Here is a 27,787-nt window from a genome sequence, read left to right on the forward strand (position 1 = left end):
TTTAAAAGATGAAAATATATATATATATATATATATACAGTACAAAGTCAGAGATCCGGACATTCAATATCTGGAATGATCTAAAATCCAGACCTCAAAGCCACCACCAACCAATATTTTATGGCTTTTTTGAAGGGAAGGGGTATGCTTTACCCACGCGCATTAGATTTTTTTCCTCATCATAAAAAAACATGTCGGAAATCCCGATTCTTAATCTCAGTTTGGTGCTAAATAAAATATCTCATTATTGAAGAAATAATTATTTTAGCATACATTTGTGTGATTAGTAACTTGACTCCATAGCTGCGTATCTGCTTGGCATAATCTCAAACCGAAACATTTGTTAATTTTACACCAACTAATATTTTATATCTTTGATGCCGAAATTGCGAATCATTATTTATTGTATTTTGCTTTCATCACCGCATGTTTATCAACGGATACAACTTGAGTGATGAATCATGCAGCGACGCCAAATAACAGAGTATTATCCGATTACAGATTTAAGTTTAATGCGCTAAAATGTTGACAAGGGGAGATTTAGCAGAAATTTCTTTCCTTGTGCTAAAAATAGCTTTTGTTAATGATACTCATAGGACAAACGATTATATTTAATGCTATTTGAATTAAGAATAACTGATTTGTTATTCACATAAAGCCAGAACCAGCGCCAGATCTTGCATGGCCGCACCAGGCGGCAGAATTTAGCGAAGTTAAACAGAAGTTTTTCATTGCGATGACAATGCCCACTCATCAATCAAATAACGGAGGGCGAAATTTGTATTATGGTTCTAAATCCAGAAAATACAGCTACCGATAGTGAAGAAAGTAACAGAGAGGTTACTGAACGAGAAAAAATTTTGATTGACAAGTTATTCGGAATTATCGACATAGCAATTACAGGACTTGAGCAATGGAACTTAATAACTGAACAAGAAATTATATGTCTATAGTATAAGTCTAAAGTATTAGCAGAAAAAACAAATCAAACAACTCACATTGAAAGAAATGTTTAATAAAGTAAACATATAAATATTAAGCTCTTTTCTTTTGTAAATTTTGATACCCTTTAAATCATAAATGCTTCATTATTTCATAAATCACGATTTCATATTTTCAATTTTATAATTTCTATGTGCCATCTTAGTAGATTTAAAATGATCTAATATCCGGAAAAATCTCAAATCTGGGATCGCCGAAGTCCCGACGAGTCCAGACCTCGGACTTTGTACCGTATAAATATATATATATATAATAATACGGAATGTATATTTTCAGTTAAACTTCTACCCAATAACTTTAGTAATTCATGAAAGTTAATTTTGCGTCTAGTTAATTCAGGAAAATTAGTTTCAATTAGTTGTTTTCAGCTTTAAAAATATTACAAAATTTTTAATTAGTTAGTTATTTTCAAATAATAATTGTATTGCCATTAGCAAAAATTATGCATTACTATCAACAACATAGGTTTAAACCAAATACTTAATTGTCTATTGAAGCTTCAAAACGTATTTCCTAACTTCACTTTTTCTCGGCTAGCATTACCAAATCTGCCCTTGGCGACCTAAAATCAAAATGGAGCCAACAGATGTCTCGCAAAATCGATAGCAGACCCTCTGCAGAAATAAATTCATAATCCCGATATCCAATACATATAGTATGTGTAAAAGAGAATAAACTCTGTAGAAGGTGATAAAAATTAATTTATGGCTTAATTGAAACAAACACAGAAATTAAGCTAAGCAAAACCGTGTAAAAACAAATTGAAATGATAAAACGAAACTTAATTTTCATGTGAATTTTCAGCGCTGACTCTCCCATTCTAGAAATTTCAATTTGTGTCAGACAAAGACCACATTTAAGGATTGCCATCCATCAATATCCAGTCTTTGTAGTCAGCTTGATGAAGCCACAGTTTATTGAAAATGCACTTTCCAGGCATCTCGTTCCTATTGGCATCGGAAGGGTTGTGGCCTTCCAGGTTGGAATTGCTCTGATTTTGGCAAATATTTTCAGAATCCCCCTTTTTTTTCTCGAGCACCTTCATCATCACTTTCGCCTCTTAAAGAACTTCCGGCTTCACACTTTCGTCACAATCTGCCTAAATTTATGGATAACACCTGTTTCGAAAGATTTGGTGAATAGCCAATCAGACACCGATACTTTCGTTCGAGTAGCTAATTGTTTTTTTTTTATCGTTTGCAACACAAATCTGCCAACAGATTGGTTAAGAGACGTGTGATTTTAATTCCATATTGATGAGAAATCGTAATTCACACTTACAATGGCAATCATTAGAAATGATAAGAAATGTCAAATGAGCAAAATTAAGGACCGTTTATTCATTTTGGCCAAAATTAAGGACTTTTAAGGACCAAAAATCATTTTTGAAAAAATTAAGGACTTTTAAGGACTGTACGGACCCTGAACATACTATTTTCAGATGTTCAATCTAGTTTCAGTATTTTAATTATTTTTCAGTATTAAGTACTATTTTCGGATTTACTTTTCCTTATTTCATGTTCTCCCTTTGCAAGATACTTTCTAATTTGTGATGTCTGCTCAAAGGGTTTTTGTTTTTAGGCATGTGTGATTTTTAAGTGAATGCACAAGTTTGCATATATATATGTGCACACTTAAATTAATTCAAATTTGAAAAGCCATTTTTGAGAGGAAAAACTTAAATCAGAAACCAAAATTAAGAACTTCTGACATACAGAAACATACACACCTCCTTCGTAAAGATATTCAAAGGTCAAAATACGGGGGAAATGAAATAAGTTTGAAGTGACTGACAAATAAATAGGTGTTCCAAATTCTGAAAAGTTACATCAAGGTACAGAAAAGCTACTTATAACAAAAGCTAGTGCTAGACATTGTCAAATGCTTTCTTGGTATCATGAAAGTATGCACACTACAATGAGTTATTTCTTGAATAAGCAATTAAATTCTGATGGCATGCTGAAAGCCAACTATAAAATCTAAATGGTGAATTAATAATTATATCAAATTTCAGCAGATGATCTTATTATCAAAATTCCAAAATGGCCTTTTCAGCATTGATAAAAGCCTAGAAATTTAATAACACAGCAAAATGTTAGAACAGCACCTGGATAAAAAATATTAAAGCTTAATTTCACATGCCAACAAGCAACAAACAAACCATGAATTCCCAAGAGTGTCCTCATTGAACACTGGGGGTCAATGAAACTTTAAAGAGGGTTGAGTTGACAGTTGAGCATGCACAGACAACTGATCTGATTCATAAAAAATTTGTAATTATGCCACTAATGTTACGAGTAGGCAATATGAAAATACTGAAGGCAGCCAGTGTTTTCTAGAATAAGAATTCTGAAAAATTTGGTGAATAAGATCTCTTTTTTTAAGACAAATTAGGCAGAGAAATGCCTGTCACTAACATGAGAAATCTTTCTCGGACATTATATTTCATTTGTCATGAAGTGCAATTTTAAACTGAATTTCATTGTTCTACTTTTTATAATAAATAAAACATTTCCCTAAATATAAAAGGGATCAAGAGAACGCGCAAAAAACCAGATTACATAACTGTTACACATTATTTCCCTTTAAATTTAAAAGGCCAAAGCATGAACATGTGCACTATTTAAACATTTCTGTAATTAGAAGTACCTGTCTATGATCAATGGTTTAACAAATAAAGGACTTTTGTGAATATGGTGTACATAAGTATCGGGTTTGACGAAAGTTTCCTGCCACCGCAAATATCATCTGTGCAAACAGTTTGTGTTATCATGTTTTAACAGTCTTTTATCAAACAATTTATAGCATTTGGAAGAATGTGTGAAGTCGAAAAGAAAATTATGGTTATCATTAAGTACAAGGTGTCAAATGGAACTATTACACTGCAAGTTTAGAACCATCATTTACTTCTAGTTCTATTGTAAAAAGTCAGTTACAGAATGTCACCAAATCATGTGCACAGTTTTATTACTAATGTTGTATCATATAACACCGTGAAGGTTTGGTACTGAAACTAAAAAAAAGAACTATGACATTCAAGAAGCAGAGCCCTCTGGCTGGCCTACTGATATTGATGAAGCCCACCTGCAAGAACTTTCGGAAGAAGATAAGCATGCAACAACTCGAGAGCTTGCTACTAAGGAGTTAGACATTAGGTGCTCTGTCCATTAGTCGTGCTACGCATCACATAAAATTGATGTACAAGTATAATCTCTGGTTGCTGCATGAGCTGATGCAAGCAGATAAGAACAGACATGCTCGGGCCTGCACTAATTTGCTCAAATATCCACACAAGGACAAAATTCTGGACCAGATCATCACTTGTGATGTAAAGTGGATTTACTCCAACAAAACAGGTCAGAAAGGGGTTTGTCTGCACCTGGTAAGCCCAACAGCAGCGTCGCAAAGTGAAATTTGACTAACAAAGAGATCACGCTTTCTATCTGGTAGGATTGCCGTGGTATTATCCACAAAGAGTATCTGGAAAAATGTAAAACCCTCGACACTACGGTGTACAGCAAGATGCTAGTCCATATTGACGCTGTTATCAGGGGAAAATGTCGAATTGTGTTTTTCCGCAAAGGGTAATAATATTCCATCAAGATACTACATGTGTTTAAGATACATCAAGATACGGCTGGACTTTGTACGGACTTGAATGGGATCTTGTGCCACACCCACCATATAGCTCCGACATCGCTCCTTCAGACTACCTTTTTCCAGACCTGCAGCTACATCTTGCTGGTGTTATCTTCCATTCTGCACAGAACGTTCGAAATGAGAGATGATCTATTTTCGTACTAGTGGGCACCAAGTTTCTGGGCCAAAAGCTTTGAAAAACTACCTAAAAGTTGGCAGAAATTCATAGATTTGGGTGGTGATTACTACCTGCACCTAAGCTACTGCTTTCATGTTTTCCCCACCCAATTTTATTCAGAATGTATTTTGGTGGAAAACTTTCATTACAATCAGATATATGCATTTCTTTTTGTGTTTTTTTTTTGGTATTATAAGATCTGCTTTCACATCAGTAAACTTAACAGATTTTTAAACTGAATTTCAATTTATATCAATAACAGTTAAGTCAGTTTAGTTTTTTGAGAAGAAAACAGTTAGCTGCTGTTTGTCTGTTTTGTTTCTACATTTTGGAAAAAAATAAATAAATAAAATAAAATAAAATCTGTGACTTGTCCTAAAGGAACAGAGTGCATTAATGGGTATGATATGCAACTTGGATAAAAACAGATAAATAATGGTCATGCAGCATGAAAAATTACATGTATTTACACACTATAATGTCAACTGTGAAAGCATTTCCAAGCAGTGTGATTTAGCACTAACTGCGAATAAGCGTGAAAGAACAACCAACTCACAGCATCTGTGCTCCCGTTTCATGCAACCCCGATTGATTCTTGACAATCTATGTTTAGTTTTTAAGAATAAGGATTTAAATTGACTTCATTGTTAATATTTTTCTTGATTTTTTCAAAAATCAATTGAAATTTGGCACCTGCCTTCTACAGAACAGAAAGCAGCAGATTATTTTCAGAGTATAGGATCTTTTCCTCAAAAAAGTGCGTATATCAATACTATATGGAAATCTGCAGAAATAAAATTAAAATAAATTGGAACAATCACTTAATTGGAATAAAATTAAAATAAATTGGAACAATCACTTAATTGGAATAAAATTAAAATAAATTGGAACAATTCAAAGACATTTGTACTCACAATGTTCAAAACAGAGTTAACAGTAAATTTGAACGGCATAACAAAATAGTAAAAATCCATTTTTAAGAAGCACAGAAATGAAGTAGATCATTATTATTTAATAAAGAGGTGTCACTTCCTTCAGAATTTACAGGAATGATTGCCACAACTTAGTCAGGATCTCAGCTAATTTTCATAGTTTGATGGTAATCAATTTCCATGGTCATTGGCATAATACAAATTATGGATAATATGAAGATATACTTTCATTTTATTTTTAATCTGACTTTTGCTGAATCAGTTGACATTAACAACTGACATGCAAAGCAAAAAATTTAATAGTATACCCCAAAAACAGAGAAAGACTTCCAAAATATTTAACTAAAAACATTACCAACAAAGAGATCGTTAAAAGCATCATCTGGAATTTTATTTAGTACTTCTGTAAAATCGTGTTCTTCTAATAATTTTGTAGCTTGGTTTGCCAATTCAGCAGTATCTAATGGCAGCTCTAAAGTTTTTTCAATAGCACCTATGCAACAGAAAAGAAGAATAAATTTCAAAAAAAAATGTAATAAATTAATAAACAGCATAAAATTTATACAATTTTACTTTTGGCAAAACAAGATTTCTGCCTTCACAATTTGAACGATGATATTGGATAACATTCAAATTATAAAATAAATGTATATGTTAAATTATTACTTCAAATACACAACAATTCAAATTTAACCATGTAATTTTTAAATGAAATTATTTTCAGAAAACGAAATCTAGCACACTGTTTATACATTATTATTACATATTAAACTTACTTACATATAAAATTACTGAAAAAAATAACCCTTAGTCATTCCTTAATCAAATTATGTTGTAAACATGCGTAATATACAAACATTTTATTGTTCAAGTGTTGTGCTCTATCTACATAAGTACACAAAATTTACATTTAAATGTACATTTACTAGTGATTCAGACATAAATTTTATAAAGTATTCACTTAAGTAATGAAAATACATATCACAGATCGCTTTTTAAGTCTAATTCTGAGAAAACAGTAGTACCATTTAAGATACAGAAAATATGTCATATTTATTTTAAATGCATTATGGAATTTTAAATGAGTTCACAAATTAAAAACATAGTATATATAGGTACATAGTCAGATTTTCTTTGCTGATATTTATTTAAATCCTGCCAGAAAACAAGCATAAAATCAGCCAATCATTTTTTTAACAGTTTCTAATCATTTTTAGTACACCACTTTGCATTAAAAAAATAATAATAAATAAAAGTTACACAGACACACCTTTTTAAAAACTCATATGAAGATACTTTTACAGAACTTACAATGTTCACTTATTATTTACTTTGACCTCATTTTTGCCCATTGGCACTGCTTTAACTTATTGTCATTGCTCTTACACATGTATTTGTGTGTCTTTCAAGAGTTAATAAAGATAAATTAAATCCTATGTAGTGCAGAACTTAGGAAATTGTAAAATTCAAAGCAAAAGATGAGGCAATAAACCTATATATTACAATTTCCTTTGTTTGGAAATTATAATTTACACCAACTAGGTAATACAGATTTTTGCTTTTTTTTAAATTTGGGATATTTTTACCTATCAAAAATTTTTCTAATTATCAAATCACTTGTTTTTTTTTTGCACTTATTTTACACAAAACACTTGATTTTTTGCAACATATATTCATATCATTTGCAATATTGCTTTTATAATTTGTAAATTTTCCTTTTGATTAAAAATATTTATCATTTTTAGTACTGATTTTGTACTTTCTTATCTATCTTGTGCCATGGAGCAGATTATGACTGAGTTCCAATTACAGAAAAGTGTTTCTTTTTTTAATTTTAATTTTTTTACTGGTCTTTAATTTGGTTTTGTTTAATTTACTTACTAATTACTAAAGTTTTGTTTCAAATACCGGATAATTTTTAAAAACAGATAAAATTCAGAAACAAGGTTCTGTTGAAAATTATTTAAGATGGTTCTTTAAAAAGACTGAAGAATATTAAACTGCTAATATTTATTTATTTATTGTTTAAAATTATATGAATACTGTTGTATTCATTTGCCTTTGTTCCTGTTTCTGTTAGTGTTAAAGCAGCCAAGCAGTAAAGTCGCTGAACACTGGTAGTTCAGTCCGAGGTTTGAATCTCGCGAACAAGCTGGCTGCATGGGTGTTTTCTTGTTTTTCCCTATGTGTAACGTGTATATGAGGCAGTTTCCCTTAGAAAGTCCTCCACGAAGGCATCCCTCCCCTTAGGCAGATAGCCCTCGAGGCTTTGCCGTAATTAAATAACCTAACCTAACCTGTTTCTGTTAGCAAGTTTGCCACTATGTAGAATTTAATTTATATTATTATCTAATTAATTTCATAGCATTTTATGAAAATTTAATAATTTTTACTTATAATTTATATATATATATATATATAAATATTATAATTAAGAGATATCTATATACATCAAAAGAGAATAATTAAATCAAAAATTAGAAAAAAGGGATTATCTTTGACCCCTTTCTTGATCTAATTTTTGATTTTTTTTTTTTTTTTTTTGCTTGATTATTTAATTAATTTTGCAGTATACTGAACAACTTCAATAATTTATTATCTCAATTCATAGCATTTTATGAAAATTTAATAATTTTTACTTATAATTTATATATATATATATATAAATATTATAATTAAGAGATATCTATATACATCAAAAGAGAATAATTAAATCAAAAATTAGAAGAAAGGGATTATCTTTGACCCCTTTCTTGATCTAATTTTTGATTTTTTTTTTTTTTTGCTTGATTATTTAATTAATTTTGCAGTATACTGAACAACTTCAATAATTTATTATCTCAATTTGAAATTTCTGAACATTTGTTTACATATATAAAAAGAGAGAATATGGATACAACTTGGAAAATATTTGCTTAAATAAGTTTTGAAAAGGGGGGGGAGGTAAGAAGAAAAGGAAAAAGAAAACGAATTATCAGCTTTAACTATAAAAGCTTGAAATAAAATATACATTTTTATTAATGGCATGAATTTTATAAATAAGTCACTCAGTCACACATTTGCACATCTGCGATTCTCAGTGAACAAGAATTAACTTCTGCTGTTGATTTTCTTATGCGAAAGCACTACTTTCTTTTCAAAACTAGCCCTACTCAGGAGTGAGGCTTTACCATTCTTGCATGAACAATAACATAGTAACTTTTAGGTACATTTTATGTAAATTTTTAGGTCATCAGTAGGTTAACATTTCAGCCTGGAGAGAACCTGAGGATGCTATTTGGCCTCATATTTTAAAAGGATTTCTTATTTTTCTGCTTTCACCATACTTTTCCAACATTCAGTTCATTACAGATTCTATCATTTAAAATTAAATTAAAAAATAATAATAATAATTACGCATTCAAAATGACAATGAATTAAAAGGCAAGATAAAAACGCTGACGGAAATGTAAATTATAAAATTAAAAAAAGTATGATGAGCAGTTCTTTTAATTAACTTTTATTTTAGGATGTAATGATATTTTGATTTGGGTATAGTGTGCTATACTTTTCCCAGAATTATCAATTGAAATAATAGAAATGAAAAATAATCTAAAAAATAATGCGGCAGCCAAGTAAATAAGCTTTTAGTTTTCTTTTTATACGCAAAATTTTAATCACTAAAATTTGTTTTGATATCCAGTTAAATTACATTTTCCCATGGAATATATATTAATCCTTTGACTGCTCACTTTTTTAAATCAAAATCGCTTAAAAAATTGCATATCTTTTATTACATATTTTAAATCTACATGAACTTGAGAGTTAAAATATGTAGCAAATTTTTGTAATCTAGACCAGCAGTTCTCAAACTTTAGACTAACGCGTACCATCTAACTGAAAAACTTAAGTACCACCGCTACATTCTACAATGATTATTTTTCAATTTTCCACTAGAAATATCAAAAATAAATATATTTTGCCATCTGCACAAACTATTGTTTATTTGTATTCAGGGGAGTTTGTGGGACCCCAAAAAATCCCTGACACTTTTACGGACTTACTACCGACATTTTGGAGTTTCGAGAAGGGGGGGGAGAGAAATGTAAAATTACAATTATGAAGTATTGAATGACTTAATTATAAAAGTTCAATGAATTACTTTTTTTGCAAAATTAATAACCATAAATTTTCAAACATTTAAACTACTACATTTTATGTAAATATTTTAAATTACCTGAATTAATTCTTTAAAAAAATTATCTAATTTCTACTGCTTTTTTTTTATTTTCTGATGTTTGTGGGCTTGTCTTTCTTTTGCAGGAAGAAACACTTCATAATTGCAGGAAACTTCATAATTGCAGGAAGGTTGACTTTTATTTTCCTCATTTACAGTTGAAGAAATTTCCTCGAGAACTGCACATGCAGAGGTAGAAGCAGTTTGCTTTTCTGCTAATGTAGAAGGTTTTTCAGAGACTTTTATAGGTGACTCATCTGCAATACATGTTTTTAAGTGCTCTTGATATGTTTTCCAACTTCTGTTCATATTCAGTAAGAGATCTTTGTGAATTGGACCAGTCATTGGATTTTTTGAACCATATTTTTCACATGAGGTTTCTTTAGAAGCCATTAAATCATATTTAATAGTCTGCACTGCATCTAGGGAATCAATCTTAAGAGAGGTTCTATAGTCAGTGACAAGTGTATCCATTAAGTTGAATGCACTTTCCACTAATGGGCCATGGAAGCAGCTAAGGCAGGCTTTGACCAATTTAGCCAATGTAGGATACTTATAATCATTTGTGAAATCATCTTTTAAATTAAAAACTTTAGACCAATATTTATCAATTGTACACTTGACTTGATTTCCACTTTCATCAGATGTGTAGAGCATTTCTTTGGTGATATCAATATCACTCTGGTATAACCTTATTTCAGCTTCTTTTGACTTTTCATTATCACTAAAAATATGGGACATAAAAGATGATAATTTTTCAAAAGCTAATATTGTACTGGTTTTACATCTTAGCTCTGGATCTAATGCTGTAAAACTAATTAGATATGAATTTTTAAGGGGTAATTTCTGTTTCATATGCTGTGCTGTATTAGTATAAGCTTTCATCAGAGAAATTTGGAATTCTTTTGCTATTGGATGATTTTTTGATAATTTCTTCAGGAGAGTGGAAGCTTCTGCACCAGTAAATATTACTTTGCTAGGTAGATGGAATTCTGGATTTGTGACATCAACCTTTAATAAATCATTATAAGATGTGCACTCTATATTTTCTGGCTTCATAAAAAAAGAGAAAAATTTTGCCATCAATTTATAAATACTGGAATGTATTAAATGAAGCATTGGTTTTTTTTGTTTCAAATAATTTAATATATGTGTTGAACTCTGGTAATACTGCTGAATATAATGTCATATGCAATAAAGTTTTGTTTTGCATAACAAATAACCCATTCAGTATTCTTTTTTTTTCCAAGCTAAAGCATCCTTTGTGAGTTGTTAGGAATGCAAGCAAGAATACACCCCTTCAACAGTTTTTTTTCTGAGCTGCAGAAATATTTCTTTTATTGTATATAGTTTCAACATGATAAAAATAATCCCCTTTATCAGTTTTATCCAAGTAGTGAAAATAAAATGCAATAAGAGCATCCCACAGATCTTTGATTCTTTCTAAAACACATAAAATGTACACCCACCTATGGTCTGGTCTCTTCAAGGGCTTAAGTTTTTTAATGGCAAGGGATTCACAGATTTTGAAAACATTTTCTCTTTTACTGCAGCTTTTCATATCAAAATAGATGTCATCAAACAAATCTTCTAAGTATCTATCAAAACATGAAGCAAATTTTTTTGCACAGTTATTAGCTGTGTGACATGTGTCACCATCAATATCTAATAAGTGGGGTGCTTTGTTTGATCGTAGTCTGGTTTCAACACCCTTTTTTTTTCCCACACATGGTGTTACATGAGTCCATTAATACACTAATTAAGTTTGCCCATGGAATATTATTATCTTCAATAGTATTAACAACTGCTTTAAAAACAGCTTCTGAATTGCAAGATTCCATCTTTAGAGATGCAAAATGATGAACTACAACTTCATTTTGATTGTTGTCATAAAACTGCACCAATATTGCCAGTATACTTTCTTGAGCATTGCTAGTACTTTCATCCAAATTTAGAGAAAATGGAGTCTCCTTTAAAGTTTTAATGATATTTTCCTTAATAGTTTTTGCGAGCCCATATTTCATCTTATAACATGCAGTAGTCCTGGACATTTCCAACGAGTTTAGTGCTGTCTGATCACGGCTCAACTGCTTGCAGAGTTCAATTAAATTGGGAGCTACATTGAAAGAAAGAGAATTCTCGGCGATAAACGAAGTTATTAATACCTCTTGCCGTGCTTTTCTTGTCACTATATCCAATGGCCGAGCATCAGTCTCCAGTAAGTCATCAGTATTTTTTAAATTAGCATAATTACTTAAAGTCATTGAATGTCTAATGCACTTTGAATATTTTATGTGTGTCACAGTTTTAGAATGATTTGTGAAAGCCTTGAATCCTTCCCCACCATACTTCAGCAGCGAGTTACAAAAAACACAATATGCTTGTCCAGCAACATTTATTTTCTTGCACCATGTGCCGATGGTATCCCCATTACCATCTCTCCGTTCAACCCAATTCCACCTAAATGCATTCCGGACACCTTCTTCTAATTGTATAATATCACTATTTATATTGAGAAATTTCATAGTGAAATTCTCTTGCGTACATAAATAAAAAAAATATTTCAATAAACGAAACGAAAAATTTACATGTGCATCAATAAATGAAACAAAAATTTTACACAGCGGAGGAAAAAAAGTTGAGAAGCGATAAATGACAAATAGCTAATACAGCGAAAAATCCCCCTTCTCTACTTATTGGCGCCACGCCAGGAGAGATAAGACCTTTGAACTCAGAGTCACGTGATCGCACATCTGGTCGAAAGAAGTCTCTCTCTTTTTTTTTCTGCCGCGCCTACTTGCTGAAAAGAATCCAGAAGAGAATGTCCGAGAACCGGGGGAATGAGTCATAACTCGCAATAAGGAAAGAACAAAAAAGAAGTTTTTCCCCTTTTTTCACGCATTATCACTGCCTTTGGAGAAAGAAAGGAAAATTTTTTACCACACACACTGACCTTGCGTTTTCTGCTTTCAAAGCAAACAAAATTACCCAGATCAAAATAAATAATTCATTATTATTCCTACTTCCTTTTGAATGACGATCCCCGGAATTTCCGGGGATCGAAGGTTCAAAATCTCCGGAATTCCGGGGTTTCCCCGGGACACAAACACCCCTGTGTATTAAATATGCATACATAAAAATATATTAGATTAAAAATGGGTTAACATTTGTATTATCAAAATCTAAGTTACAATACTTTAAAATTTAGTGCAAAATTTGGGTCTATTTAAGACAGACAAATTTCTTTGTGTCTGGTCTTATTTCACTTAGCTTTAACAGGAAATTGGGATCCACTTTAAAATTTGTTCTGCATTTAATTTTTAAATATAACATGGAAGCAAATCCTTATTCATACAAATGGGTTATGCAAAAAAGGAAATAAAAATTTAATAGCTTTATTTGCAATGCCTTTAAAGTTATTTTTTTAGTTCAGATAAAAGTTACAAGTGTACTATTTTTGAAATCTTCAGTTAAGTTCAATCACAGGGAATTTCTATCAATTTTTCTTTTTCTGCGTGACATTTTTGAATTTAATAGTTAAAAATACTTTTTCTTTGCGTACCACATACTTTTCGCTTGCATACCACCAGTGGTACACGTACCACCAGTTGAGAACCCCTGATCTAGACTGTTTTAATATAGATTTCGTGCATAACAGCAGGTTTCCATAAAAAATTAATTTTACGAGTAATCCTATAAAAACAAAAATTCTGAAATTAAATGCAGATTAAATTGTGATTTGCTTCATAGAATACAAATGTATTTCCTTCATAGAATATGTATACAGTACGTTGTATCATAAATTATAATACAACATTTAGCTTAAGAGCGCTTCTCCTGATGCATGCGCCGTTCACATTATCCGCGCGGTGATGACGTATCTGTGTATTATGTGCGTATGTGTACGCTTTCTTACTTCTTCACCTTTTCTCTGCTGTACGCGACTATGTTTAAGTTAATCTCTCTCATTAAAATGTTCATTGATGTTACAATTTGTTTAGGCTCACTTATTTCTTCACAGTGTAATGCCTGAAATTTGGATGTCCAATATCTGGAATGATCTAAATCCAAAACTTTGGATCAGCAACAATTTTTTTCTCTATGCTTTATGCATGCATTTTTGATATTTTTTCACAATAAAACATGGACAGTCCCGATTCTCATCAATTCAGCATTAAATAAAATACATCCATACTGAATAAACAATCATTTATTAGTATAAATCAGTATGATCAATTATTGGCTCTTGCCCTTTCACTTGGCTTCCATCTCAAACTGAAACTTTCTACATCAAAACATCTCTGATTTTACACCTCCTACATAATTTAGTTCCCTGATGGAAACCCGGCTGACCACTGTTAGCCCAGAAGGGCTATTAATTTCATTTGGCATGCTGCATTGAAATCTTTAAATGGCCATTTCACTTTTCATATTGTTGCCACCAAGTATTATCACTCTGTATTATATTTTAAGAAATTAAATAATGAAGAATCTGCAAAAATGTATGTGTTTCTTGCATTGTGATAAAACAGTGGGCCCCTAGAGCCATGAAATTTTGAATAATGTACGTCTCCACCCGAATATGAGCATCTGGAAGGCCAAATTTGGAATTTGTTTTATTATCTATTTCCTATTTTGTAAAGCATTTGAGTTTTTGAGTAAGAAACTCAATAATTTCAAAGCAAGCAATGGTAACACTGGGAGAAAAAAAAAAAAAAAAAAAAAAAAAAAAAACCATGTATCTCCAGTGCGAGGTTGTGTATCAGAAATTCTAAAGATACGCTCATTTTAAAATTATTTTGTGATGTTGCGGTTGAATTGAATTTTATGGGTTAACTGCAAAAAACATGATATTTAATAAATAAAGGTAACACACAAAACATTAAAAAGAGCTTTTTGGACATAATGCAAAAATCTGAAGAGTTTCAGATTTAAAAAAAAAAAAAAAAAAAAAAAAAAAAAAAAAATTGTAGTTTTCTTTTGTATATTTGCCTGTATTTATTTATTTATTATTTTCTTTCATATACAGCTGACTATCAGGACATGACAGTTTGAGAAATGTTTCACATAGCCTTAAAAAAAATATTTACTGAATGTCAAAGAGCATGGTAACCTTTTATGCTTGGCATTGATTACAGTCTTGGCTAACTGTGCTGTGAAGAGTTTTATGATGACAAGGAGAAATTTAACAGAAATTTCTTTCCATGTGGCAAAAAACAGATTTTGTACATGATACTCATAGGTAAAAAGGGTACATTTAATGTTGTTTCCATTGAATTTGTTAATCAGATAAGCTATAAAACAGCACAAAAAAATGGCACAGCAAAATCTAGGGATTAGAGAATCGACCAACAAAATTAAGCAATGCCAAAATCCTTAGAATGCAGGGAAGGCACTAAGATGTAAAATTTAGAGGCAGCAAAATTTCTAGAATTTAATGAGATCCTTGGCATCAGAACTTAAGACCCATATAGATTATGCTGGGCTGCAATATATCTAGCACCAGCCATGGTAAGGGCAGAAAATATGCATAGATATAATAAATAACTAAAATAACATAATTCAGGCTTAACTTTTTCAATGTGTGATAGAAGCAAGATAAAATTTAGAGGAACAACATGCCTTTAATTGCCAATCTCACAACACATTGCCAATGGTGTATAACGAATGCTCATTAAAGTTATTATGATAGATGCAAATTTGAAGGTTTTTCAGATCCTGGAAAAGCAGAATTTTGCAATTAACGGAATTTGTGAATAAATGTGGAAAAGTGGTAATAAAAGATGTAGCAGAATCTGATGAAAACCCCAAATCATTAATCAGCTAATGAATGGCAAAATCTGCAGTTTGGTCCTAAATCCAGAAAATATCGTTATTAATTGTGAAGACATTATTGAAAGCAAGAAAATTTCAAATGACGGTTTAGTGGGAATTCTTGACATGGCAAATACAAGACTTCAAACAATGGAACTTCGTAAATGAACAACAAATTATGCCTATCTATAAAATTAAAGAGAAAAAATTATAGCAAAACACAAAGCAAATTAAACAACTTACATGTTTAATAAATTAAGAAATAAAATATTTTTTTTTAAATTTTTGATTCTTTTTAAGTCATAAATGATTCACTATTTCATTAACTACTAAATATTTTAAATTTTATCTTTTCTACACATCACCTTACTAGATTTAAATTGATGACTTAATATCTATCCGGAAAAATCCCAAATTCCGAGTCGCCAAAGTCCCGATTTTGGAAAATAATCAATATTTATATAAATTACACCAGAAATTAATTTCAGTTTGGTAATTTCAAAGTAATGTTCTAGGCAAAGTCCTACTTCACATTCTTTTGCATTTGTGTTTCTTTGCCCTCCCCCGTTTTTTGGGGGGAGGGAGAGGGAGTCTTAGTTGAGGCTTTCCTGGAGCACAATGTCTGTGAAGCTGACGAGCTATCAATCTTGGATGGTTGAAAGCAGAAATAGGTCTTTCAGGTGTACTACATATATCTCCATTTGAAAAATTTTGGATACGTTGCTGAACCATTTGTATGCAAAACTCCAGAAGCTGTAATTTTTACAATTGGTTGTTCTTTTTGAAAAGCTAGTGGAATTTTTTTCATATCTATTTTGCACCACTGCAATACAGGTTAGAACAGTTATTGAATCACTTTCAAATTCATCACTATCTGGAGATCAGTCATGAAATATAAATCTGTTTCAGTGTTGCTATCTTCTAAATAATGAATTCACTTACAGTATCAGAAATATCATCAGGAACATACATTCTATCACTTGATGAAATTTTTTTGCAAGCCATATTTTGAATTATATTAAAAAAAAAAATTACAGTGCAGGAACTTGGAAAATCAGTCAAAGAATTCTATGAAAATGCAAAAATTTAGGTGACAAGAATGCTCATGTTGACCAAAACATGACTCAAAGTACTGTTCTACATATTCATGCTATGATATTGATTCTGAAATTATATTAAGATAATTACACATAAAAAGCTACAAAACGAATACATTTTGTAACCACAACTTACAACAAAATATTTATGATTTTATGATTCCCAGATATTTCAGCTAATCATCATTCTTTTCTTTAGCATATTTTCTAAGTTTATTTGTCTCAATAAACAAATCAATGCTTCAACTAATTTCTGCTTCTTCTCTTAATTTGTCAATGTTTCAACAATGCACCTTTGAAAAATAATTTCCTCTCTTTTATAAAATCAATATCTTCTTCAAGGAGTTTTCTCTTTATTTTAGAATTCTCAGATTTAATTAAAGATTTATGTTATTCTAAAGAACTTAGAAAGTATAGAAGAAACTGCTAATTTTATTTCTTTAATAATATGAGTTTTGAAAATAAATGTAAAATAATCTAAGGCCAGAGCAATTATGGAGAATTTAGAAGTCAGTAAGGCACTGAGCAACAAAATTTAAAGTTTAGGAATAAGAGATTAACAAAATTTTTAGAATTTAAGGCAAGACAATGGGTAGGATCCAAGGAGAACCAATTCAGAACCTACAGAGATTACACCAGGTGGCAAAATGCCTACCCATATATGGTGCAATGCTTAAATTATGCATTTTCAATTTCTTTAATAATAGAAAAATTCACTTCTACAGATGCATGTCCATGTGAAAAGATTAGAATCACTTTTGTAATTTTCCACCTAATGTCTAGTGAAAAGGTGAGAAAATGAAGTGAAGATAAACATGTTAAGAGAAACTTTAGGATCAAAAATAGAAAATTTAAATTACTTAATTTTCACAGTTCTTAAAAAAATTCTTCAAAAAATAGAAAACATTCATTGTGAATTCCCTATAAAACCCATTTATTATGCATTAATGCCATAAAAGCATTTTTCATTTTATTACATTTTTCTATTTCACATCCTTGTAAACCTTCCATGGTGCAAGGTCCAAAAAATATACCACTTTGAAAAGCAAAAAGCCAAAATATTTTTGAATAAAAAATTTTAAAAATGAAAAGTATAAAGGGAATTTCTAAGAGAAAACTGACATACGTTTGTATATTCTTTAACAACTACATAGGGAAAAAAACTCTTATGAAAAATTAAGAAAGAAAGAAGACAGATGAAATTAACTTTTAAATAACTAAGTAGCCTTTTCGTTTTTGCTAAGTGCTTTGGAAACTGTGTTATATAGCATTTGTTATCTAATTTACTTTTCAAAATCAAAATAGTTTTTTAAATTCAAAATGGAAAGTAATGACATTTTAAAACCTGCCATGAAAAAATAAAAATGTTCTGGCTTTAATGATATTTCTTAATTACAGTTTTAATAAATTATCATTACTTTTATTAATTATCATTGAATATATCATATCAAAAAATGAGCAAACTTCCAAATAAAAAAAATTTATATACAAAATGTTGATGAGTTGCTAAATAAAGCACCGCACAATAAAAGAAAACATATCTCAAAAAGGAAAAGTTGTTTTGACATAATATTTTATGAATTCTTCATTTTTTAAAAAAGAAACAATTTAAAAATATTAATGTTCCAATAGAAGCAGGGTATCATGCCCAAAAATTCGAGAATCACACCTGTTCATATTAAGAAGTAGGGAAGAATTCAAATAATTCAATATATATTTCTTAATGAATCACCAAAAATATTCCCCAAAAATATTAATTAACACTTAAATGGCACTTACAGTCAGACAAAAATGTCAAATGAGTACAATTAAGGACCTTTTATGGATTTTGACTACAACTAAGGACTTTCAAGGAACAAAAATCGCTTTCAAAAAAACCTAAGGACTTTTCAGGATTGTACAAACCCTGAACTTTAAGAACAAAGGCATTTTATACTTCAAAGCTTTTGAACATGATTTTATGCTTTAAAAACATATGCTTTGAGAAACTGCTTACAGAAACATTTTTTAATAAAAAATATATTCTTTGTACAAAAAATTTCTTATACATAATACCATGTATATTTACACCAAAGAGCCATTACCATTATGACCACCTTGTTAATAACATGCAGGACCACCTTTAGCCCTTAAAACTGATAGCACCTGGTGTGGCATTGATCACAAAGTGCTGATAAGTAGTCAGAGGTATCTGGTAGCAAGTGCTCACCACCTGGTCCTGCAATTCCCTCACATAGCAAGGGAATAGTGTGGCAGCACAAATTTGGTTTCCCAGGTGGGATCACAAATGCCCTATTGGATTAATGTCAGGTAAATTTGGAGGCTAACACATGAAAGTCACTGGAATGTTCCTCGAACCACTCCCTGACAATTTGAAACTTGCCATGGTGCATTATCCTGTGGTAAACACCATCCCCCGCTGAAAATACTGTTGTTTTGAATACGTGAACCTAATCTGCAAGGATGTTCACACAGCACACAGACGTCAGGGATTGTTCTATGGAGATTATGTGTCCTAATGTGCTCCATGAAAATATTGCACACACCACTTTGTCTCCAACCAACTGTGCATCCAGGTGCCAGAGTTTCGTTTGGAAATCGGCATATTAGCACACGCCCGTCGATGTGATGGACCAGAATATGTGATTCATTGGACCATGCAACTTTCTTCCATTCTTCTAATGTCCAATTTCAATGTTTCTTGACCCACTGCAGACACAGCTGGTGATGCCGCGCTGTCAGTGCGGGGACATGCTTCGGCCTCCACCTGCACAGGCCCATATGCAGCAATGTACGCTGCACAGTGTGTTGAGAAACACTGTCTGGGTTTCCACTGTTGTAGCTGGTGGTGATTTTGGCTGTTGTAGCTCTTCAGTCACCGCGAACAATGCATATCAATCTCCGCTCTCCTCTGGAATCAATGAGCCGTGAACAACACACTGCTGGCTGGCGACTTGACGTTTCACCAACCACACACTACTTTCAATATCTACTCACAACTTCTTCATTAAACATGCCGTTTCTGATACTGATATAAGCCCACTAAACATGCCGTTTCTGATACTGACGTTACCAGTTTGCCAAGGCATAACGATTTGACATTTATAGAAGTCTGATAAATCAGCTGCTTTTCCCATTATGTTGCTAATTGTGCTATGTTTGGAAAGACAATGCATAGCCATTTTATATACTACAACATCAGCTGCACATACTCAGTGGTTTTATTCCTAGGTGAGCCCATTGTTACAGATGGAGAGTGGTCACAATGTAATGGCTCTTTGGCATATATAATAATACTGTACAAAGATGCATGCCAAATGAATTAAAATCTAGAAGCGAGCAAAATTTGGCAACAGGGATTGGCATAGAAGTGTAATATGCAGTTTTATAGTTTCCACAAAATAGTACCTTCTTCTTTGGCTGCAACTAACAATCATAGGAAAAGGTACTACAGTAGAATTCCAGAAATCCGCAAAGCTTGGGACCAGAGGTTGTGCGGATTTTAGGATTTTGCAGATTTCAGGACAGAAAAGATAAAGCATAATATTCGGACTAAAAGTGCAAAATGAATAAAGCGTATTAGATACATTTAATTAAATTATTATATACATTATTGCAATAACTTATTATATGCATTAAATTATTATTACATATATAAACTGATTATATTATTTATTGTATTACATATACACAGCATCAAGGTTTGCCGATTTCGCCTCATGCAGAGATTTCCGGTTTTGGATTCTGGTGTTAGAATCACCACTGTTGCCATAAAATTTCAACAGCTTTTCTATATTTTTCCGTATATCATACACAATCGTATCGCAGTTCCATTTTCATCAAAATTTCAACAGCTTTTCTATATTTTTCCGTATATCATACACAATCGTATCGCAGTTCCATACGATTCTGCTATAAACCGAGAAGTAGCACCTGTTTCCATCTTTTACAGAAGTTGCACTTTCTGCATTACCGTCAATGCAACGTGTTGTCGTTTTTCAATGTTGCAAACAGTAAAATCATAAGTGCATTTCTAATCTGTAATTTTATTAAAAAGGCTGAAATTTAAAATATTCTTTATTTATCCACAAAATATCCAAATAAAAAAAAGGCAACACTAAATAATCTTGTGAAATAACAAAGCTCAGAAAATACAACAACGTGAATCGTGAACTTGAAAGAAGAGTTGAGTGAATCGTCTGCTTTCTTACCTCGATGCAGATTAGAGGAGAAAAAACTTTTATCATGATGTCAATAATTTGGTATTTCTGTTATGACTCATTATTATTCGGTAATTATGACGTCATTATTCGGTAAGTATTTTTTCTTCGATATTTCGTACTCAATGTTGCGGTTTCCGGAACCTATAAACTGAATGTTTATATTTTGAGAGGCAACGTGGATTTCAGGAGTTGGCGGATTTCAGGTCGGCGGATTTTCGGTATTTGACTGTATTTAGTCTTTGATTTAAAATATAATTGTATCCAATATATTCACTGATAAGTAATAAATTACAGATTTCAAAACAAAATACCTGGTGAAAAAGCTTCTAAATCACTTTCTAGTTCCGAATGCAACTGTCCATTTAAATCTTTACTAAGATCTGGTACTGATAAAACAGCTTCTGTTGGTTTCATGACTTCATTATATGAACTTATATTTGGCATACCTACAGAAAGAATTAATAAAATTCAAAAAAATTTTAAATCGAAAGTAAACTTACAAACAATAATAAAGTAAAACAAACCAAAAATTAAATTTCAATTATATCAGCAAAAAAGTTTGTCATATTTCTTTAATTAAAAATATACTTACTATCTGCGTTTTCTTGTACTACTAACTTATTTAACAAAACAGTTTAAGATAAATACAGCAATATCCCGAAGTTAAGCAAAAAGTTTTTTAAACTAGCCCGTCTAAAGAGAAAAAAAAAAAAAAAGAAAAAAAGCATGTAGCCACAAAATCTGAATATACAACACATGTACGCATGCAACAATTACACTGCAGAAAAATTTTACCTAAATTATTTTTGCCTATGATTATGTGCTGCGGATTATAAATTACTGTTTTGTGCTTGGACTTCAGGAAATTTTGCATTATATATTTAAAAAGAAAGGAGTTTATTTCTATATCATGGACTTCAAAAGAAAAAACAAAACAATTTTTTTAAAGTCCAAATTGGCAATTTTCCCAGATGGGCTATATAATGAAGAATTTGCACGAATGTATGCATGTTTCTTGCACTGTGAAAAAAAACAACAGAACTTCCAGATATCAGATTTTATATAGCACAGTCCTCCACTCAAATAATAAGCATCTCGAAGCCGAATTTGGAATATGTTTTATTATCTATTTAATGTTTTGTAAAACTTTTAACAAATTTTCGATTAACAAATTCAATGATTTCAAAGTGAGCAATGGCAAAACTGTAAGGAAAAGAAAAAAAAAAAAAAAAAAAAATTATCTCCAGCATGCAAGACTGCGTATCAGAAATTCTAAAGATATGTTCTTTTTAAATATTTTGCGATTCTAACACCGGAATCCATACTGCTGTTGAAGTGAATTTTATGCTTTAAGACCGAATAACGTGATATTTTCATGAATAAACATAACATGCAAAATGTTAGAAAAACGCTCCTTTGGGAATAATATAAAATATGAAAACTTTCAGACTACCCGTTCCCTAATGCCTTTTTTCTTTTTTAAATGAGTATAGGACATCTCAAAACAGGCCATTAACAGTCAGAAATAGTTCAAATCTTAAATGTAAATCATTCTGTCATCTTCTGAAAATGAAAGTCAGAGAGGAGCAACCTATCAGGACGACTGCTTTCTGTTTTCAGGATTCGTACACATTTCTGCATATGGGAAACTAAGGACCCATCTGCAAATGGGAACTAAATAAATTCAATTAAAGATATTATCTATGCCTGAACTTCACTTTTGTAATACAGTACAAAGTCTGTAATTCGGACGTCCATAATCCGGAATGATCTATAATCCGGACCTACCAAAGCTGCAAACTTTAAGCGCATGCGTAAACGCATGTGCATTTACACATGCGCATAATGTTTTTACGCATGTGCGTTTAATGTATAATGGACGGTATAAGCTGGACTCTGGCAGCAATTAAATACCATTCCCAATAACCCCTTCTTGGTCGGCATCGCATGCCATGCAACGAAGTAAAAAATTCCATCATTGAAACTGAATTCATCGCTAAACATTTTAGACATACAGTAGTTGGACATGTTTAAAGATTAGTGACATTTTATTATGTTTTATGGACAGTTAGCTTATATTTATGGACAGTTTTATGGACAGTGATTTTTTCTTTTATGTCTCATTTTGTCAGGCACTTGATCAATCTCGAGGTTTAGAATAGTATGCAGATTTTATGCCATACGGCATAAGTTAAAATGAGAACCTATGCCTTTTGACGATAATAATCATTTTAATCATAACCTATGCCTTTTGACGATCATAATCATTTTAAATAATCAGCATGATTTGTAACAGAAGGTTTGCTGCTGCCGAAAGACCTGCTCATCAAAACAGATCTGAACACCTAATGTTGGCATAACTGGTAAGTGTGAAAAAATTAGTCTGTAGAGTCATTAGGGCTTTTAAAGTAGGAAACTTGAAAAATGAGCCATGCCCTCGCCAGGACTTGAACCTGGAACTCTCGAATACATGTTGAGTATGCTACTGTTACACCATGAAGGGATGCAGAAAGGAGGCAGAAAATACCTAATGAGTTATGCACCATCTCTCTGGTGTAATAAGTGTCATGGTTTTGCACAGAGTTTCTGGAGTTGTAATCCAGTTAATGTATTTTTTCAAATAAGCTGTTAAAGCAATAGACAGGTTGTTTTATATAGTTGTTTTATATAAGTTGTTTTATATTATTTCAAGTCTCACTAGCTGTAAGGAATAAGTTTTACTTTAACGTTTACATCAGTTGTGTTGTATCTTGTGACCACAGTAAGAATTAATTACAATCAATAACTTGCTTTAACACACGGAAATAACTTCTAGGGTGAAAAATTAGTTACAAATAATTAAATTAGATAGTTAGATACCCTTAGTCATTATAGATTTAAATGGCCATTATTAATTTTTCTTTTTAATATTTGTTATAAAAGCATAATTAAAATCACAATCAAAGAACATTTCATAGTTAAAAAAAACATGTAATTTACAGGGTTGCCACTCAAACAGGAGAATGAAATTCCCTGACTTTTCCAGGTTTTCCAGGTGTGTTTCAAGAAAATTCCAGTCTATCCGCGTAATGTACGTTGGCTGTGCTAAGAGGTAAATTAATTATGGTATTACTTGTATTGTGTAGCAAATTCACTTAATTATTCAATAAATCCAAGAAGACATTTATTCTTAATTATTCTTGGTATACTTTGTTTGATAATTTTGTTTAGTTTTCCACTTAAGAAACTTAATAAAATTTAAGATATATACATTGGATAACAAATGTATGTTTTATTTAATTATCACTCATGATCATCACCAGTTCAACACGAGGCTAATCCGGTCCTTATAAATCACAACGCAATGCTAAATAGTTAGGCTAGATTTTAGGTAAATTTAATTTGCGTGAGGTATGTTCTTAAAAGGCACCTTAACACTTGAAAACACAAATATAATTATAACAGTTGTTGTTTTCTCCACTGAAGATTGAGATTAGAATCTTCCCAATCTGGAATAAAATAAGGCTTTTTTTGCAGACATTTTGCAGCTAAATGAAAGAATATTAATAAATTGAGGTATTTTATATTTATTTCGCAGCATACATAAGGAAAAAATATGTGCATTAAATTTCGTGATGGTATGTCATCATACTGCTATAATTAATTTCAGGATTATGCCAGAGAAAATTTCCTGAAATTTGGAAATATTATTTACTAATAATAAATAAATTTAGAGGGAAGAAGCAACATTAAATTATATGAATAACATAAAAATAAAGATAATTACTAATTATTAATTGAATTAGAATAATCAACGATATTTTGGCGAATATAGTTACATGGCTAGCCTAGATGACTGATTACTATTTTTTTATTTTACTGTAAAATGGCAAGGTATTTATTAAAAAGAAAAAAAAAAAAGGTTTAAAAAGATTTTGCGGTAAAATTCTAGTATACGGTAAGGCTTTGGCACGATTTTGAAAATTGTCGCCAAGACCAAAATGACCCGTTTACTGCGCATCATGATGTCGCCAAATCCCATTATTATTCTAACCAAAGAACGTCTATGTAAAGAAGAAAAGGTTCCATACAAGTAAAATGCTATTACGCCGCTAGAATGCGGAGGGAAAATTTGCCAAGGGATTTGGCGACGGAACCTGGCGGCCAGAATTTTCCTCTCCGCGATGTGTACAGGAAATTGAGAAACACGTGTTAAGAAGAAACGACTTTTGACAAAAAAACTACGAAAATCCGTTTTTAAATTATTGCGAAAAATCCAAGAAGAAACGTTTTATCAAAGGACGTTTCTTCTTGGATTTTTCGCAATAATTTTAAAAACGGATTTTCGTAGTTTTTTTTTTTTTTTTCCCCTGAAAATAACTAATCCATGAATTAATTTACTTGCGCCAAAAAATATTTTTTTTCCTTTAGAGTTTAACCACTTGCGCTAAGACTAAACTTCACGATTGCGGTGCCGTGCGCTAAGCGGTAAAGTGTCTCATTTACGCCGCTCCGCATCTGCGAGTGCAATCCAGAGCTGTAACTCGAGAAATAAACAATGTCGTTGTTAGGCGACGTGTGCACCACGTTATTTTCATTTTTGCGATAAATGCTTATCGCAAAAATGCGTGCGACGTGGTGTTCACGTCGCTCGCGGTTTGAGACAAAAGCATCTTAACGCGCGTGGCACGTCTTTTTAGCGCAAGTGGTTAAAGAAATTTTAAACGATATTCATTTTATTAACTCTTGATAACGTGACCTTCGAACTTCGACACCGGTTTCGAGCTTTGGCGAGATATATCAGACATGCACAGCTGTTTCCTTCTATGATGGAATGGAGCCTGTTGCAGAGAGGTTTTCCTTCTTTACAATACATATTCTTTGATTCTAACCTCCATGATACCGTATACTAGGATTAAACCCATTTTGTTTTATACGAGAACAGGTACTTTCTTTAGTTCATGCACTGCACATGCTATTCTCGAGAATACTGGAAACCTAAAGTTGCGGGAAAGTTGCTTTGCCTTTCTAAAAGACAATCAAATTGGAGCTGCGAAAATTGGCTCTATGCCAGCTACCCGAATGACACTCACGTGATACATAATTCGCCAAAAAAGTTATCTCTTCCGACGTCGGCGCAAAAATCGCTTTTTTTTGGCGGGATCGTTGTATGAACTTCCCTGACTTTTCCAGATTTTGACAAAAATACTTAAATTCCCTGACTTTTCCCTGAATATTTTGGTCAATTTTCGAATTCCCTGACTTTTCCCGGTTTTCCAGGTAGCGTGGCAACCCTGAATTTATGACATCGAATCTTAAACAATATCAGGATTATATATTGAAAGCTACAAACAATTTATGTCATTTTGAATAATTTATATTAATTTCTTTCTCTTTAAGCATCTTTTCTAACAATAAGAAATTTGGTACAATAACCAAACCAATGTTCTCACTAGTTTCTACTTCATCTCCTAACTTATCAATATTTCAACAATATACCTTTAAAGAATAATTTTCTTTCTCTTTATGTATTCAGTTTCTTCCTCAAAAAGTTTACGTTTCATTTTAGAATTTTTGGATTTAATTAAAGATTTCTGTTACTCTAAAAAACTTGACATATTTAGAATGTATAGAAGAAGAAACTGCTAATTTTTTTCTTTAGTAATATGAACACTGAGAATAAATATGGACGTACATGGTCAGGGTCGGTATCAGAGCTAGTGTGGCAGAATTTTTAGAATTTAGTGAAGTGCCGAGCAACAAAAATCAAGGCATGGCAAAACTTAAAATTTAGGACAGGCAATGGGCAGCAGAATTTAGAAGCACAACAATTTTTAGAATTTAGGGAGACACTAGGCAGTTGAATTTAGGACCACAAACATTGCATCAGGTAGGAAAAAGCTTAATGCCCTGTATCTGATGCACTGAGACATAAAAGATAAATATTTTAAACTGTCAGATTTTTAACTGTTGTTGTTATCTTGCACATTTATTTCATGAAAAATGGTTGCCAGAGCTTCAAAGAGGTTAGACTTCTTCATCCCAATTTTGAGGGACAGCACACTGGGAGTGGTTTGAGGGTCTTTCACCCCTCTCCCTGACCACTAAATCACAGAAGAGGGTTTTCTGCTCATCACATATTTTAACCATCCTCATGCTGCAACGACTTTATACATTTACAAACACCCATGCCTTCTCTGGGATTCGAACGCAAGCATTTTGGTTTTGCAGCAGGCTCCCCTAATCACTATACCATCTGGACGACGTCAGATTTCAATGCCTTTATTAAAAGAAAAATTCCTTTCTACAGATGCTTGTCAATGTGATAAGATTAGAAGCATTTTTGATATTTTCCATGCTTGTGTGTAGTGAAAAGAAGAAATAAATGGAAAATAAACATGCTAAGTGAAAGACTTCTAGGATCAGAAGTAGAAAATTTAATTATGTTTTCATTGTTCTTCCAAAAATTCTCTAAAAAGTAAGAAATTCATCACAAACTTTCTGTAACATATACCATTACGTGTTAAAACCATGCAGACATTTCTCATTTTGTCCAATTTTTCTGGAATCTTCTTGAATCGTTGGTCTAAAAATCTTGTCCTCAAATTCTATATTTTCTGAAGTGCAGTGTGTAAAATACAAACAAAAAGTTATCCCTACTAATCCTGTAACAGCAAAAAAACTCAAGTTTTTTTGGGGAAAAAAAT

At 31.7% G+C, this 27,787-nt stretch overlaps 1 protein-coding gene across 2 annotated transcripts in view; it reads right to left on the reverse strand.

The window, feature by feature from the left end:
• Positions 1-27,787, reverse strand: part of LOC118196875 (INO80 complex subunit D-like) — a 165,096-nt gene that overhangs the window by 19,305 nt on the left and 118,004 nt on the right. For both annotated transcript variants that reach the window (XM_085815138.1, XM_085815137.1), the window contains 2 exons: positions 21,413-21,547; positions 6,107-6,244 (listed from right to left, as the gene is read on the reverse strand). In XM_085815138.1, coding sequence (XP_085671264.1) covers positions 6,107-6,244; positions 21,413-21,547 — 273 coding nt within the window. The remainder of the gene's footprint in view (positions 1-6,106; positions 6,245-21,412; positions 21,548-27,787) is intronic.

The sequence above is a fragment of the Stegodyphus dumicola genome, chromosome 4 (genome assembly GCF_044657685.1).
Source record: "Stegodyphus dumicola isolate Sdum_Otavi_A_Nest chromosome 4, ASM4465768v1".
Lineage (NCBI taxonomy): Eukaryota > Metazoa > Arthropoda > Arachnida > Araneae > Eresidae > Stegodyphus > Stegodyphus dumicola.